The 18,378-nt window shown below is 41.7% G+C and overlaps 1 protein-coding gene and 1 pseudogene across 1 annotated transcript in view; one reads left to right on the top strand and one right to left on the bottom strand.

Moving 5' to 3' along the window:
- TNFRSF10A (TNF receptor superfamily member 10a) overlaps nucleotides 1–18,378 on the top strand; it is a 35,249-nt gene that overhangs the window by 3,571 nt on the left and 13,300 nt on the right. Inside the window, exons 2-6 of the mRNA XM_004046777.5 lie at nucleotides 6,685–6,781; nucleotides 16,120–16,233; nucleotides 16,962–17,073; nucleotides 18,121–18,194; nucleotides 18,281–18,376. Of these exons, the coding sequence (XP_004046825.3) occupies nucleotides 6,685–6,781; nucleotides 16,120–16,233; nucleotides 16,962–17,073; nucleotides 18,121–18,194; nucleotides 18,281–18,376 (493 nt within the window). The remainder of the gene's footprint in view (nucleotides 1–6,684; nucleotides 6,782–16,119; nucleotides 16,234–16,961; nucleotides 17,074–18,120; nucleotides 18,195–18,280; nucleotides 18,377–18,378) is intronic.
- Nucleotides 11,516–11,967, bottom strand: LOC101142775 (large ribosomal subunit protein uL23-like; annotated as a pseudogene).

The following is an 18,378-nucleotide window of genomic DNA, read 5'->3' as shown; positions in this document are numbered from 1 at the left end:
GTCACCAGGAGCTCGTTGTCAGGTTTTCACTTGCTATTAGTAGAGATTTTTTTTTTAAGGTACTATTTTTAGTGTTAAAAGTGAATTCAGGCTGGGCGCAGTGGCTCATCCCTGTAATCCCAGCACTTCGGGAGGCTGAGGCGGGCATATCATGAGGTCAAGGAGATCAAGACCATCCTGACCAACATGGTGAAACCCCATCTCTACTAAAAATACAAAAATTAGCTGGGTGTGGTGGCATTTGCCTGTAATCTCAGCTACTGGGGAGGCTGAGGCAGGGGAATCGCTTGAACCAGGGATTCGGAGGTTGCAGTGAGCAGAGATTGTGCCATTGCACTCCAGCCTGGCAACAGAGCAAGACTCCGTCTCAAAAAAGAAAAAAAAATGAATTCATCAGAAGGCATAATAATCATAAATGTGTATATGTCTAACAGTAGAGCTTTAAAATACATGAAGCAACGCTCAAAAGGATTAAAGGGAGATCATGTCACCCCCTTGTCAGCAACTGAGAACGATCAGATGAAAACAGTAAAATAACAGATCTGAACATTGTCAACCACCTTGACTTAACTGACATTTATAGAGCATATATGCAACATCTATGGGAGATTCCATCTTTTCTATGAACATGGTACTTCACCAAGATAGACCACATTGTGAACTATAAAACAAATCTAAATACATTTAAAACAAAATTATATAAAATATGTTCTCTGATCTCAATGAAATTAAAGTGTTAAGCAATAACAATATCTAGGAGGACTCCAAAAATGTGAATATTAAGCAACATACTTATAAATAACTCATAGTTCATGGATGAAATCAAAAGAGAATTCAAAATATTTCTTTTTTTTTTTTTAATTGGTGTCTTGCTCTGTCGCCTAGGCTGGAATGCAGTGGCATGATCCCGGTTCACTGCAACCCCTGCCTCCCGGGTTCAAGTGATTCTCCTGTCTCAGCCTCCCGAGTAGCTGGGACTATAGGCACCTGCCAGCACGCCCGGCTCATTTTTGTATTTTTAGTACAGATAGGGTTTCACCATGTTGACCAGGCTGGTCTTGAACTCCTGACCTCGTGATCCACCCACCTCGGCCTCCCAAAGTGCTGGGATTACAGGCGTGAGCCACCGTGCCTGGCCTGGAGTTTCTTTTGGGGATGATGATGAAAATCTTCAAAAATTGATTTTATTGAGGGTTATACACTTCTATAAATACATTTAAAGGAAAGAATTACATCATATATAAAGTATATCTCAGTAAAGTTCTTAAGGATTAAAAAAAGAATGGTATCAAAATCAATGACTCAGAGGTCTGCATTACTTACCCGTAAAATATGTATAAATTAAACTCAAAGGTAGTAACAAGATGACAAGGAAATAATAAGACTGAAATCAATGAAATAGAATTCAAACAATAAAAGGAATCAACAAGCTAAGAGTTGTTTCTCAGAAATGATCAACAAAATTAATAAAAGTAATAAACTGGCCGGACGAGGTGGCTCATGCCTGTAATCCCAGCACTTTGGGAGGCCGAGGCAGGCGATTCACCTGAGGTCTGGAGTTTGAGACCAGCCGGACCAGCATGGAGAAACCCCATCTCTACTAAAAATACAAAATTAGCCAGGCATGGTGGTGCATGCCTGTAATCCCAGCTACTCCGGAGGCTGAAGCAGGAGAATCGCTTGAACCCGGGAGACCGAGGTTGCAGTGAGCCGAGATCACGCCACTGCACTCCAGCCTGGGCAACAAGAGTAAAACTCCATCTCAGGAAAAAAAAAAAAAAAAAGTAATAAACCAAACTTTAAAAGAAAAAAAGAACAACAGCATGAAATACCAATATCAAGAATTAATGATGGGATGTTATTACAGACTCTACAGCCATTAAAAGGAAAATCGTGGGATCTTATGAATAACTTTATGCCAATCAATTTGACAACTTAAATAGACAAATTTCTTAAAAAACACTACTTAGCAAAATAGCCACAAGAAATAAAGATAATTTAAATATTCCTAAAGCTGTCTATGAATTGGAATTCATTGTTTATTTGTTTGTTTGTTTATTTATTTATTTATGCTATTTTTTGAGTCGGAGTCTCGCTGTGTCATGCAGGCCGGGGTGCAGTGGTGCAACCTCAGCTCACTGGAACCTCCGCCTCCTGGGTTCAAGTGATTCTCCTGCCTTAGCCTCCTGAGAAGCTGGGATTACAGGCACCCACCACCACGGCCGGCTAATTTTTTGTATTTTTAGTAGAGATGGGATTTCACCATGTTGGCCAGGCTGGTCTCGAACTCCTGATCTCAGGTGATCTGCTCGCCTTGGCCTCCCAAACTGCTGGGATTACAGGCATGAGCCACCACCTCGGCGGAATTCATTGTTTAAATGCTCACACGATGAAAACTACAGGCCCATGTCATTTCACTGATGAATTCTATAAATATTTTTGGAAGAAATAACACCAACAGTTGACAAGTTGTTTCAGGACATAAAGAAGGAGGAAAAAACTTCTTCACTGTTTTAAAAGGCAAGCATCATTCTGATACCAGAATCTGACAGAAGTTACAAAAAAAGAAAAATACTGATCAATATCTATTATAGATACAGATGTAAAAATCCTTAATTCAACAACAGCCAATTAAATTCTGCAAGAAGATAATACACTGTGAGCAAGTAGGGTTTATTCCAGGAATACAGTTGGATTAAGATCTGAAAATTAATGTTATTCATGATATTAACAGCGTGAAATAGAAAAACTATATAAACATGTCAATGGAAGCAGAAAGAACATTTGACAAACTTTGACTTCCATTTATGATTTAATAATTCTCATTAAAAACAGAAGAGAACTTCCTTAAACTGATTAAATGCATGTATAAAAGCTATGGCTAACATCGGTTAAAATAGTAGAATATTCAATGCGTTCCTTCCATGATTAGGACCAATTCCAAGCATGTTCCTGCAGATCATATCCATTTGGCAATGAACTCAGGGTCCTAGCCAATGCACTATGGCAGGAGAGAAAGACGGAATAATTGGGAAGGAAGGAATGGGACTACCTTCATTTGCAGAGAACTACTACAACTAACAGGTGACTCTAGCATGTCACAAGATACAAGCCAGGTAATACACAAGGAAATAGGACTGTGAGAGCAGAAAAAGGAAACGCAGAGTTTGAGGAACAGACACTAGTTCTTCAACAGACACTAGTAGCTGTCACCAAATACTAGAGACTTTTATGTAGAAAGGGGTTGCATTTGATCTCTTTTAAATCCTGGCAGCAGTCAAACTAAGCTCAGCCTAAGCTGTTTTTAACAACCTCCTTCTCATCCTTCTTCCTCTCCTGCTCCTTCTCCTCCTTTTCTTTTTTTCTTTTCTTTCTTTTCTTTTTTTTTTTTTTTGAGATGGAGTTTCGCTCTTGTTGCCCAGGCTGGAGTGCAGTGGTGCAATCTCAGCTCACTGCAGCCTCCGCCTCCTGGGTTTAAGCAATTCTCCTGCCTCAGCCTCTGGAGTAGCTGGGATTACAGGTGCCCACCACCACGCCCAGCATATTTTTAGTAGAGACGGGGTTTCACCATGTTGGCCAGGCTGGTCTTGAACTCCTGACCTCAGGTGATCGCCCACTTCGGCCTCCCAAAGTGCTGGGATTACAGGCGTGAGCCACGGCGCCCGGCCCCCCTGCTCCTCCTTTTCTAATTTAACTTTCTAATTTAAAAAATCTCCCAGTTACAGAAAAGATGCAAAAATTATACTATACACTTTACTTTGAACCACCTGAGAGCAAGCTACCCACAGAATGCACATCACCCTTAAACACTTGAGTGGATATTTCCAACAAATAAGGACATTCTCCCGTATAACCACAATACAATCCTCAATATCAGACAGTAAGCATCAGTACATTACTACCAGCTAATCCTCAGACCCCAATGGTTTTCACTTGTCTTTATAATGTAATTTATTGCACAGAAATCCTGTCCTGAATAACTATACTGCTCTTTCATCTTTTTCTGACTCTAGTATTTCATGGGACATTGGCAGGCTGTTTTGGGGGACAGTTTGTAAAGTGCCTTTTTAAACCTGCTGTTCATTATTTAATATTTGATTCAGTATCCTGCTTTTTAAAAAATTTACGCATCACATAACCCTCATCAGTAAAAGCGTGTGTGTGTCTGTTTGTATGTGAACACTGCCCAATCACAGGAGAATGTCCATTTTTCTCAAGGGTACATGAAACATTCTCAGGACACACTATGTGTTAGGCCACAAAACACGTCTTAATACAATTTTAAAAATTGAAATAATACAAACTATCTTTTCCAATCACAATAAAAGGAAATTATAAATCAATAGCAGAAGGAAAACTGGAGAATCCGCAAATATGTGAAAATTAAACAACACTTTTTTTGTTGTTTTTTTTTTGAGACAGTCTGGCTCTGTCGTCCAGGCTGGAGTGCAGTGGCACAATCTCGGCTCACTGCAAGCTCCGCCTCTCAGGTTCACGCCATTCTCCTGCCTCAGCCTCCCGTGTAGCTAGGACTACAGGCACCCGCCACCACGTCCGATTAATTTTTTGTATTTTTTAGTAGAGACGGGGTTTCACCGTGTTAGCCAGGATGGTCTCGATCTCCTGTCTTCATGATCTGCCCACCTCAGCCTCCCAAAGTGCTGAGATTACAGGCATGAGCCACTGCGCCCGGCCTAAACAACACATTTTAAAACAACCAATGGGTAAAAAAATAAATCAAAAGGGAAATTAGAAAATGTCTTGGGAGGCTGAGCTCTGTAGCTCACGCCTAAAATCCCAGCACTTTGGGAGGCCAAGGTGGGCAGATTGTGGGAGGCCCCACCCCCCTCAAAAAAGAAAGAAAATATCTTGAGACAGATGACAGGCACACTAAAATCTCAGAACTCACCACTAAAGAACTTATCCATGTAACAACAACAACAAAAAAAAACAGCTGTACCCTCAAACCTATGGAAATTAAAAAAATGTTTCAAAAGAAAATATCTTGAGACAAATGAAAACAATATACCATAACTTACAGGATATGAAAGCAGTGTTATAATGGAAAATGATAGCTGTAAATGCTCACCACATTAAAAAAAGAAATAAATCAACAATCTACCTTTTACATAATGAAGTAGAAAATGAAGAGCAAACAGCTGGGCGTGGTGGCTCACGCTTGTAATCCCAGCACTTTGGGAGGCCGAGGCGGACGGATCACGAGGTCAGGAGATAGAGACCATCCTAACACAGTGAAACTCTGTCTCTAATAAAAATACAAAAAACGTAGCTGGGCATGGTGGCGGGTGCCTGTAGTCCCAGCTACTCAGGAGGCTGAGGCGGGAGAATGGCATGAACCTGGGAAGTGGAGCTTGCAGTGAGCCAAGATGGCACCACTGCACTCCAGCCTGGGCAACAGAGCGAGACTCTGTCTCAAAAAAAAAAAAAAAAAAAAGAGGAGCAAACTAAGCCCAAACCAGCAAAAATTAGATCAGAGACAACAGAAATAGAGAATAGAAAAACTGCAGAGAAACTCAAAGAAACTGAAAGTTGACTCTTAAGAGAGATCCATAAAATGTACAAACCTTTACCTAGATGGACTAAGAAAAAAGACAGAAAACTCAAATAACCAAAACCAGAAATGAAAGAGGGGACATTTAAAACAACTTTACAGAAATCCAAAGGATTATAAAAAATACTATGAATAATTGCATGTCAACAAACTAGAGCTCATTGATAAAACTGGTAAATTACTAAAAACACACTACCTACCAATATTCAATCATGAAGAAATAGAGATTTTGAACAGAACTATAGTAAGGAGATAGAATCCATAATCCAAAACTTCCCAGCAAAGAAAAGCCCAGGACCAGTTGGCTTCAATGATGACGTCTACCAAACATTTAAAGAACTAAGATGAATTCTCAAATTCTTCCAAGAAACTGAGTTGGAGGGAACACTTTCTAACTCTTTGTGTGGGCCCCGCATTACCCTGATAATATAGAAGTGATGAAAGGAGGCCTCCATGTCTTGTTCCTGATCTTGGAGAAAAAACCTTTAGTCTTTCACTATTGAGTAGGATGGTAGCTGTTAGCTTTTCATATGTGGCCTCCAAATGTAAGATCTATAAGAATTATACAACTCTTGTAAGAAAACAGCAATTTTACCTTGGGGTATATATCCAAAAGAATTGAAAGAAAGGGCTCAAAGAGATTTTGTACACCCGTGTTCATAGCAGCTTTATTCACAATAGCTAAAATGTGAACACAAACCAAGTGCCCATTGACAGATGAATGGATAAACAAAATGTAATACATATACACACAATGGAAAGGAATGAAATTCCAATGCATGGTACCGAATGGATGGATTGTGATGATTTTATGCTAATTGAAATATGACAGCCTCAAGAAAGCCATAAAATACTGTATGTCTCCATTTATATGAAGTATGTAGAGTAGTTAAATTCATAGAAACAGAAAGTAGAATGGTAGTTGCCACAGGCTGGGGGCATGGGGACAAAGAGACAAAGATGAGCACAAACAAATGGTTGAGTTTTAGAACTGGGAGAAAGATGCAAGTTCTGTCTAATTTTGGAGGCTTGGGGGAATGGAATGTGAGATTGATCTTGTAATGGGTGAGATCTGGAAGCCACTCATGCCAGTCCCTGCTTTGTCCCCACAGGTTGTACCTAGCTCAGCTGCAACCATCAAACTTCATGATCAATCAATTGGCACACAGCAATGGGAACATAGCCCTTTGGGAGAGTTGTGTCCACCAGGTACATTCTAAGACTGATCTCTAATCCTTTACACCTCTCTTTTCCTTACCCTATACTATATACAAAAATTATCTCAAAATTCATCAATAACATTCCTTTTCCATGTTCTTCAAGTTTTCTGTTTCCTACAGTTTCTGGTTCTTCTATTCAACAGATACTTATTGATCCTTTGCCAAATCCAAGGTTATGAAGCTTTATCCCCATGTTTTCTCCTAAGAGTTTTGTACTTTAACTCTTGATGCATTTTCAGTTAATTTTTGTAAATGGCATCAGATAAGCATCCAACTGCATTCTTTTGCATGTGGCTATCCAGTTGCCATTCGTTGAAATGATGATTTTTCCCATTAAATGGTCTTGGCATCCTTGTCAAAAACCAATTGACCATAAAGGTATGGGTGTATTTTTGGACTCTCAATTCTTTTCCATTGATCTATATCTGTCCTCTTTCCAGTGCCACACAGTCTTGTAGTGAGTTTTGACATCAGGAAGTATGAATCTTTCTTTTTTGTTTTCCTTTTCCAGAATTATTTTGTTTATGCTGGGCTTTTTGAAATTCCATATTAATTTTAGGATCAGCTTGCCAATTTCTAAAATCAGCTGAGTTTCTCACAGGGATTGTGTTGCACCTGTTGCTCAGTTTAGAGGTTACTGGCATCTTAACAATGAGAAGTCTTTTGATCCAAAAGCATGAGTTTTTTTGATTTATTTAAATCATCACTAATTTTTAAAATAATGTTTCGTAGTTTGCAGACTATAAATTTTGGGTTGATTTTGTTAAACTTATTCCTAGATATTTAATACTTTTTTATGCTATTGTGGATAAAACCTTTTCTTAATTTCATTTTAGGATTCATTGTGAGTGTATACAAATATAATTGATTTTTGTACATTGATCTTGTATTCTATAACCTTGCAGAACTTGTTTGTTATTCTTAATGTTTTTATAATGGCTTCCTTAGGATTTCCTCTATATAAGAAAATGTAATTTGCAAATAGAGAAAGTTTTACCTTTTCTTTTCCAATCTGGATGCTTTTTATTTCTTTTTCTTACCTAATTGTCCTGGCTAGAGCCTCCAGTACCATATTGAATAAAAGTAGTGAAAACAGATATCTTTTTTGGAGAACATCTTTCAGTTGTTCACCATTAAATATAATGTTAGCTCTGGGTTTTTGTAGATATTCTTTATCAGGTTGAGGAAGTTCATTTTTATTCTTAGATTATTTTGTGATTTTTATCATGAAAGGGTGTTGGAGTTAGTAAAATGCTTTCTCTGTGTTTTTGAGATAATCATGTGACTTTTGGTTTTCATTCTATTGATATAATTTGTTACATCAATTTATTTTGGGATGTTGAACCAACCTTTCATTCCTAGGATAAAACTTATTTGGTCCTGGTATATAATTCTTTTTTGTTTTGTTTTGTTTTTTGTTTTTGAGATGGAGTCTCACTCTGTTGCCCAGGCTGGAGTGCAGTGGCGCGATCTCGGCTCACTGCAAGCTCTGCCTCCCGGGTTCACACCATTCTCCTGCCTCAGCCTTCCGAGTAGCAGGGACTACAGGCGCCTGCCACCACACCCAGCTAATTTTTTGTATTTTTTAGTAGAGACGGGGTTTCACCGTGTTAACCAGGATGGTCTAGATCTCCTGACCTCGTGATCTGCCTGCCTCAGCCTTCCAAAGTGCTGGGATTACAGTCGTGAGCCACCGTGCCCAGCCTATAATTCTTTTTGTATGCTTTTGGATTCAACTTGCTAGTATTTTGTTGCAAATTTTTGCAACAATATTCATAAGAATCGTTAGTCTGTAGTTTTCTTTCTTTGTGAGGTCCTTTTCTGGTCTTAATATTAAGCTAATTGTATTAGTCCGTTTATACAGTGCTGATAAAGACATACCCAAAGCTGGCAATTTACAAAAGAAAGAGGTTTAATTGGACTTAACAGTTCCATGTGGCTGCAGAAGCCTCACAATCATGGCAGAAGACAAGGAAGAGCAAGTCACATCTTACTTGGATGGCAGCAAGCAAAGAGCTTGTACAGGAAAACTCCACCTTATAATAACCATCAGATATCATGAGACTTACTCACTATAATGAGAACAGCATGGGAAAGACCTGCCCCTGTGATTCAGATACCTCCCACCAGGTCCCTCCCACAACATGTGGGAATTCAACATGAAATTTGGGTGAGAATGTATCCAAACCCTATCACCCCTGGCCCCTCCCACATCTCATGTCCTCACATTTCAAAACCAGTCATGCCTTCCCAACAGTCCCCCAAAGTCTTAACTCATTTCAGCATTAGCTCGGAAGTTCACCGTCAAGTCTCATGTGAGACAAAGCAAGTCCCTTCTGCCTATGAGCCTATAAAATCAAAAGCAAGTTAGTTACTTCCTAGATATAATGGGGGTACAGGCATTGGATAAATACATCCATTCCAAATGGGTGACATTGTCGAAAACAAAGGGCTACAGGCCCCATGCATGTTTGAAATCCAGCAGGGCAGTCAGATCTTAAAGCTCCAAAATGATCTCGTTTGACTCCTTGTCTTACATCCAGGTCACACTGATGCAAGAGGCGGTTCCCATAGTCTTGGGCAGCTCCGCCCCTGTGGCATTGCAAGGTACAGCGCCTCTCCTGGCTGGTTTCATGTGCCGGTGTTGAGTGTCTGCAGCTTTTCTAGGTGCACGGTGTATAAGTTATCAGCGGTTCTACCATTCTGGGGTCTGAAGGACAATGGCCCTCTTTTCACAGCTCCACTAGGCAGTGCCCCAGTAGGGACTCCGTGTGGGGGCTCTGATGCCACATTTCCCTTCCACACTGCCCTAGCAGAGGTTCTCCATGAGGGCCCTGCCCCTACAGCAAACTTTTGCCTGGGCATCCAGGCATTTTCATACATCTTCTGAAATCTACGTGGAGGTTCCCAAACCTCAATTCTTGACTTCTGTGCACCTGCAGGCTTAACACCATGTGGGAGCTGCCAAGGCTTGGGGCTTCCACCTCTAAAGCAACAGCCCAAGCTGTACCTTGTCCCCTTTTAGTCACGGCTGGAGTGGCTGGAATGTAGGGCACCAAGTCCCTAGACTCCACACAGCACAAGACCGTGGACTCCTACCAGGAAACTATTTTCTCCTAGGCCTTCGGGCCTGTGATGGGAGGGGCTGCCATGATGACCTCTGACATGCCCTGGAGACATTTTCCCCATTGTCTTGGGGATTCAGCTCCTCGTTACTTATGCAAATTTATGCAGCCATCTTTAATTCTCCTCAGAAAATGGGTTTTCTTTTCTAGCACATTGTCAGGTTGCAAATTTTCCAAACTTTCATGCTCTGGTTCCCTTATAAAACTGAATGCCGGCCAGGCGCAGTGGCTCATGCGTGTAATCCCAGCACTTTGGGAGGCCAAGGCAGGTGGATCATGAGGTCAGGAGATTGAGACTATCCTGGCGAACACGGTGAAACCCCGTCTCTACTAAAAATACGAAAAAATTAGCCAGGCATGGTGGCGGGTGCCTGTAGTCCCAGCTACTCAGGAGGCTGAGGCAGGAGAATGGTGTGAACCCAGGAGGCGGACTTGCAGTGAGCCGAGATCATGCCACTGCACTCCAGCCTGGGCAACAGAGCAAGACTCTGTCTCAAAAACAAAAAAACAAAACAAAACAAAAAAAGAATTATATACCAGGACCAAGTAAGTTTTATCCTAGGAATGCAACATTGGTTAAAAACAAAGAAACAAACAAATAAACAAAAAAACTGAATGCCTTTTACAGCACTCAAGTCACCCCTTGAATGCATTGCTGCCTAGAAATTTCTTCTGCCACATACCCTAAATCACCTCTTCCCAGTTCAAAGCTCCACAGATCTCTAGGGAAGGGACAAAATGCCACCACTCTCTTTGCTTTCTTTGCTAAAATATAACAAGAGTCACCTTTGCTCCAGTTCCCAATAAGTTCCTCATCTCCATCTGAGATCATCTCAGCCTGGACTTTATTGTCCATATCACTATTAGGCTTTTGGTCAAAGCCATTCAACAAGTCTCTAGGAAGTTCCACACTTTCCCACATTTTCCTATCTTCGTCTGAGCCCTCCAAACTGTTCCAACCTCTGCCTGTTACGCAGTTCCAAAGTTGCTTCCATATTTTCAGGTATCTTTTCAGCAGCTCCCCACTCTACTGGTACCAATTTACTGTATAAGTTTTTTTTTTTTTTCGTGCTGCTGATGAAGACATTCCCAAGACTGGGCAATTTACAAAGAAAGAGGTTTAATTGAACTTACAGTTCTACGTGGCTGGGGAAGTCTTACAATAATGATGGAAGGCAAGGAGGAGCAAGTCATGTCTTACATGGATGGCAGCAAGCAAAGAGAGCTTGTGCAGGAAAACTCCTCCTTATAATAACCATCAGATCTTATGAGACTTACTCATTATCATGAGAACTGCAAGGGAAAGACCTGCCCCACATGATTCGATTACCTCCCATTGGATCCCTCCCACAACTTATGGGAATTCAAGATGAGATTTGTGTGGGGACACAGCCAAACCATATCAGTAATATTGTCCTTATACAATGAATTGGAAAGTGCTCCTTCCTCTGCTGTCTTTAAAAAGGGTTTCTGAATAATTGGTATTAATTCTTCTTGAAATGGTTGGTATCATTCAGTGGTAAAGGCATCTGAGCCTGAACTTTGTTTTTCTGGTGAAAGCATATCCATGTATTTAGAATTAGCCAGCTGGATTCAGTTTAGATGATCCCAATTTTGTTGGCAACATCCAAGACATGGTAATCAGGAGCCAGTCGAACATATGCCTTCTTCTCTCCATCAGGCCTACTCAGGGTGTTGAACCTTGGCCACATAAACGTCATAGAGCTTCTTCACAACCTGTTTGATCTGGTGCTTGTTGGTTTTAACATCTACAATGAACACAAGTGTGTTGTTGTCGTCTTCTATCTTCTTCATGGCGTACTCAGTGGTCAGTGGAAGCTTGATGATAGCATAGTGGTCAAGCTTGTTTCTCCTGGGGGTGCTCTCCAGAGTCTCAGTATCTTGGGCCACTGGAAGGTGGGTGATGTATGGATATTCTTTTTTTCATGGCTGTGGACACCTTTCTACACTGCCTTCTTGGCCTTCAAAACCTTTGCATCACTTCAGCTTTAGGAGGGGCAGGAGCTTCCTTCTTTGCTTTCAGTGCCATCTTGTGAAAACGACTTTTCTTTAGGAGTAGTTTTTGATAAATAAGTCAAAATCTTTACTTGCTATATGTCTATTCACATTGTCTCTTTCATCTTGATTCAGTTTCAGTAGTTTGTGTCTTTCTAGGAATTTGTCCCTTTCATCTAAGGTACCTAATTTTTTGTTGTACAGGTTTCATAGTACTCTTTTATAATTTTTTTATTTCTGTATAATCTGTAGTAATGTGCTCTCTCTCATTTCTGATTCTAATACAGTCATGCCTCAGTTAATGATGGGAACTCATTCTGAGAAGTGCGTCATTGTACAAACATCATAGAGTGTACTTCCACAAACCTAGATGATATAGCCTACTGCATCCCTAGGCTATGTGATATAGCCTATTGCTCTTAGATTACAAACCTGTACTAGTAGACAATTGTAACACTATGATAAGTATTTGAGTTCCTAAACATGTGAACATAGAAAAGGCCCAATAAAAATATGGTATAAAAGGTTAAAAAAAATGATGTAGTTGTCTAGGGCACTTACCATGAATGGAGCTTGCAGGACTGGATCTTGTCTGGGTGAGTCAGTGAGTGGTGAGTGAATGTGAAGGCCTGGGACATTCCTGTACACTACTATGGACTTTATAAACACTGTACATTTAGGCTACACCAAATCTGTAAATTTTTTTTTCTTCCTTCAGTATTAACTTTGTGTAACTATTTTACTTTATAAACTTTTTAATTTTTAAAACTTTTTCACTCGTTTTAACACTTAGCTTAAAAACTGTACAGCTGTACAAAAAATGTTCTTTCTTTATATTCTTATTCTATAAATATTTTTGTATTTTTAACTTAAACTTTTTTTTACTTAAATTTTTTTTTGTTAAAAACTAAGATAGAAACACACACATTGGCCGGGCGCAGTGGCTCACACCTGTAATCCCAGCACTTTGGGAGGCCAAGGCAGGCGGATCACAAGGTCAGGAGATCGAGACCATCCTGGCTAACACAGTGAAACCCTGTCTCTACTAAAAATACAAAAAATTAGCTGGGCATGGTGGCAGGCACCTGTAGTCCCAGCTACTCGGGAGGCTGAGGCTGAGGCAGGATAATCGCTTGAACCTGGGAGGCAGAGGTTGTAGTGAGCTGAGATTGCGCCACTGCACTCCAGCCTGGGTGACAGAGTGTGACTCCTTCTCAAAAAAAAAAAAAAAAAAAAGAAACACAGACATTAACCTAGGTCTACACAAGGACAGGTTCATCAATATCACTGTCTTTCACCTCCACATCTTGTCGCGTTGGAGGATCTTCAGGGGCAGACACACATGGAGCTGTCAACTCCTATGTCCTCTGATAACAATGCCTTCTTCTGGAAAACTGCATGAGGCTGTTTTATAGTTACCTTTTTTATTTGTAAGTAGGAGTACACTCTAAAATAACATTACAATGTATAGTATCAAAAATACATAAATCAGTAAGTCATTTATCATTATCAAATATTATATATAGAACTTTATTATATGTGCTATACTTTTAACTGGCAGTGGAGTAGGTTTGTTTACATCAGCATTACCACAAACACCTGAGTAACGCATTGACTTATGACATTACTAAGCGATAGGAATTTTCCTCCTCCATTATAATATTATGGGACCACCGTCACATATGTGGTTCATTGTTGACCGAAACGTCATCATGCAGTGCGTGACTATAATTTGAGTCTTATTTTTTCCCTGTGCTAATTTTTTAACACAATTAGTTGTGCCAATATATCGATCTATTTAAAGAACTAGATTTTGAGTTCATTAATTTACTCTGTTGTTTTTCTGTTCTCCGTCTCATTAATTTCTGCTCTAATCTGTATTATTTTCTTCCTTCTGCTTGCTTTATCTATAGTTTGCTCTTCTTTTTCGAGTGTCTTAGAGTGGATTATTAGGTTATAGATTGAGATATTTCTTCTTCCTTAATAGACATTTAGGAAGGATATTTCTTCTTCCTTAATAGACAATTTCTCTGTAAACTTCAGCTACGCTAGCTGTATCCCATAGGTTTTGGTATGTTGTTTCTTCATTTTCATTCGTCTTATTTTCTGATTTCTCTTTTGATTTCTTTTTAGACCAGTTGGTTATTTAGGAGTGTGCTATTTAATTTTTATATAGCTGTGAGGTTCCCCAGTTTCTTCCTGCTATTGATTTCTAATTTTATTCCATTGTGGTAGGAGAGTGTATTTTGTATTATCTCTATCCTTTTAAGTGTATTGAGGTTTATCTTATGGCCAAGCATATGGTTTATTTTGGAGAATGTTCTATGTGCACTTTAAAAGAATGTGTATCTTGTTTTGATTGAGTAGAGTGTTTTATAGACATCTGTCCAGTCTAGTTGTTAATAGTGTTGTTCAAGTCTATTACTTTCTTGTTGATGTTCTTTCTAGATTTTTTTGGTATGAATTCCTATAGATTAAGGAAACTATGCTTTGCAGTGTGGTTTTCATTGCAAGTATTTTCTCCTACTTTGTTTTCATCTTAGTCAAGATTTCTTCCATGCAGTTTTCTTCCTAATTTTTATATAGTTAACTTTATGCAACTTTTTAGTTTCTCGTGAGACTGAGAAGGTCCTTTCTCTCTCCAAACTTGTAAGAAAAATTTCTCATGCAGTACTTGTGTGATTTCATACTTTACAGTTAACACCTTGATAGACCTAGTCTCTATTTCCTTATAGGGAGAGCATAAGCAAGAAGCTTTATTATTTTTCAGCAGTAACCTTAGTTGCCCCAGCGCCATTACTGAATAATCACATTTTTATCATTGATAGTGTCATCATCATAACACATCAGCAAGGAAGTTTTTCCTTCACAGTGGCACGGTGGCTCACTCCTGTAATCCCAGCACTTTGGGAGGCCGAGGCAGGCAGATCATGAGGTCAGGAGATCGAGACCATCCTGGTGAAACCTAGTGAAACCCCGTCTCTACTAAAAATACAAAAAATTAGCCGGGCGTGGTGGCACGCTCCTGTAGTCCCAGCTACTCGGGAGGCTGAGGCAGGAGAATCGCTTGAACCCGGGAGGCGGAGGTTACAGTGAGCCAAGATCACGCCACTGAACTCCAGCCTGGCGAGAAAGCGAGACTCCATCTCAAAAAAAAAAAAAAAAGCCTTTATTATTTTTCAGTAGTAACCTTAGTTGCCCCAGCACTATTACTCAATAACCACATTTTTATAATTGGTAGTGTCATCATCGTAACGCATTATCAAGGAAGTTTTTTTTCCACATTTTGGGTTTTCTAAGAGTATCTTTCAATATCAGTAAATATGAATCAGAGGAGAGGGATAAATAAATGGGCACTGAAAGGGGAGAGTGAGGTCACCTGAAGGGGCGAAGCCCTGGAGGTGAAGGTCGAGCCTCCAGACATGGGCTCCCACTGGCGACAGCTCCTGCAGGCTGTCACCTCAGTGCCTGGAGACCCTCTGCAATCCAGGGCAGCATGAGGTAGGCCTTCTTTCTGTGGATCATTCTTTGACTCTGTCCAGGGAGGACCCTTTTTTCCTTCCATTTTCCTCCCATGGCAGGTGGCATGGGCTGTATCTGAAGCCTTCCCCTCATCGCTGTATTGTTTCTGCGCCTGTTTGTACCTTCTACTGACCAAGAGCTCACTGAGGGCAGGGATTAGGACTTTTTGTGAGTTTCCAGGGATGCAGGTGGCATTGCCCTGGTCTCTAGGCCTATGTGGCCATTAATCACTTAAAACACAGCCACTTTGAATTGAGATGTGCAGTGAGTGAAAAATACACTCTGGGTTTCGAACACTTAGTATTCAAAATAAAAGAAAATATCTCAATGTTTTATCTTGTTTACATGTTGGAATGCTAATGTTTTGGATATTTTAGGTCCAAAAAGTACATTGTTAAAATTAATTTGACCTCATTCTCTTTTTATTATTTTAATATGGCTCTCATAGAATTTGAATTTTGCATGCGGTTTGTATTGTATTTCTGTCAGCAGCGCCAGTCAGAGGTGTGTATAGATGCAGAACTGACGACAAGACCAAGCCAAGAAGATGGGATTTCTCTGTCTGGGGTCTACTGATGGCCAAAAGAAGAGTTTCCCAGCCACCGCCACGAGCCTCTGGGAACTCTGTGGCAATTCATTCATTGGCTTTTCTCTCCCTTCCCAGGATCTCATAGATCAGAACATCCTGGAGCCTGTAACCAGTGCACAGAGGGTGTGGGTTACACCAATGCTTCCAACAATTTGTTTGCTTGCCTCCCTTGTACAGCTTGTAAATCAGGTACAGAATGTGTGGACCTCTTGTCCAGAGGTGGAGTGAGGGGCAGTGAGGTGGGAGTTGTAGCCAATGTGAGTCAGGGAACCAAGTTCCAGCCCAACTTGGTCTTCATCATACCCTGTTCCATGGTTATGTCTTAGGTCCATAAAATGAAACAGAAAGAAATCATTTTTATAATGCATGCCACCTGGTAGTGCAAACTATCAGCTCCAAGAGGGTAGGGGCATCATTACAGCACAGAGAAGGCCTGGCTGAGTGGACAGGGCTGAGTTTCAGCGGTGGTATGGGTCTGCTCCGGGGCCACGCTCCCCCTGGGCTGTGTGCTCCTGGCAGGTTCTCAGGCTCACTCAGCCTTCAGTTTCTCAGGCGCCTCCCTCTTCCTCAGCAGGCTGGGTTTTGGGGAAGTCACCCAAGGGCTCCTCTTCTTGCAGACTCTCTCACATACCATGTGCCTCCTTTGCTACTGACCATGCCATCTAAATGGTGCTTTTTCCCTAATCTGATGTAATAAATAATGAATCATGGTCCTTTTGTATGACTCCAGGTGTTGGTGACAGCTGAAGGGTGGGTGTCCTGTGTGAGCCCGAGTGTGCTGGTGCAGAATCTGGCCCTCAGAACTCCTTGGCAAACTGAGTTGAGCTGAGCTGAGGGGGAGGGAGTTGGGGTGGTGAGGAAAGGTCAAGGGACACGTCAGGGAAACACATTCCCAAAACCTTGTACTCTGTCATCAGATGAAGAAGAGAGAAGTCCCTGCACCACGACCAGGAACACAGCATGTCAGTGCAAACCAGGAACTTTCCGGAATGACAATTCTGCTGAGATGTGCCGGAAGTGCAGCACAGGGTGAGACAACAGCCAAGGGGCTCCCAGCAGCCTCAAAGAACCCACAGAAGCAAGGAACCCTAAAAAGACCTGAGTCTCCTTGTACCCATATCTATCAGCCCTGACCCCATGGTGCCTCCACCCCCATAGGTGTCCCTGAGCCTGTGGCGTCTCCTGAGCCTGCAACCTGCCCCTCCTGGTCCATCTGCCTGTCCCCACCCCTGTCCCCTGCAGTGGCCCCTTCTCACCCCTCCCCAGCACTAGTCCCCTTGGCCAGGCTGACTTGTTCACTAGGCACAGGAGGCCATGACTTAGGGCCCACAACAGAGGTACATGAAATATTTTATCTTGAAATCATAAGAAAATAATGGTATAGAATCCAGCTGGGGTTATATTTATATTTAAACAAATTGAGTCATAAAATGTAATTTTTAATATTTGCTTTTAATTCAAGAAGACAGAAATGCCCACGGCCCGCAAAAATCATAATAAGGCCACGGGCGGAGCTCCTTCAAGTTCCCATGAGGACCTGAGTGCACCCAGCCGGCCTCACCCCTGGCCCCTGATTTCTCAATAAGTCCTGTCTTTTTCCTATTTTGGTTTTGGAAGCAAAGAGTAATTGCTCTTCTCTGGTCCTCCAGTGTTTGCTGTGATTGAGAGGAACCAGCAGACAGGTGGGGGCGAGGGCTCACTTGTACTGTGGGTTAACTGGAGGAAGGGGCTCAGCTTGTGGCCACACGGGCTTGTGATCTTCCCCTGGAGTGTGATTCCTCCTAACGCAGGCCTCCCCTGCAGCCCAGGGAAGATTAGTGTGTGCCCAGCACAGAAGGCTCCTGGAACTGTAGCTCTGACCCCAGAGCAGGGAGGCCAAGGGGGTAAAGTGTGCATGCTCAGACCCTTCCCCAGCCTAAACAAGGGAGCATAGGGGGACCCCCTGCAGACACGAGGAGACTATCCTTCCCCTGACACCTTCTCAGGGACATTGGGCAGGGAGAGTGGCTCCTCTTTCATCCCACCTGGCCAGCTTTCCATCAAGAGTCCCCCCTGTCCCTCCCTGTGTGTACCCAGGTGCCCCAGAGGGATGGTCAAGGTCAAGGATTGTACGCCCTGGAGTGACATCGAGTGTGTCCACAAAGAATCAGGTACAAAGCCCACTGGGGAAGCCCCAGCTGCAGAGGAGACGGGGACCAGCAGCCCGAGACTCCTGTCTTTTCCTGTCTTTTCTCAGGCAATGGACATAATGTATGGGTGATTTTGGTTGTGACTTTGGTTGTTCCGTTGCTGTTGGTGGCTGTGCTGATTGTCTGTTGTTGCATCGGCTCAGGT

This window comes from Gorilla gorilla, chromosome 7 (assembly GCF_029281585.2).
Source record: "Gorilla gorilla gorilla isolate KB3781 chromosome 7, NHGRI_mGorGor1-v2.1_pri, whole genome shotgun sequence".
NCBI lineage: Eukaryota > Metazoa > Chordata > Mammalia > Primates > Hominidae > Gorilla > Gorilla gorilla.
Note: the sequence above shows the minus strand (reverse complement) of the source record. Positions and strands in the feature narration are given on the sequence as shown.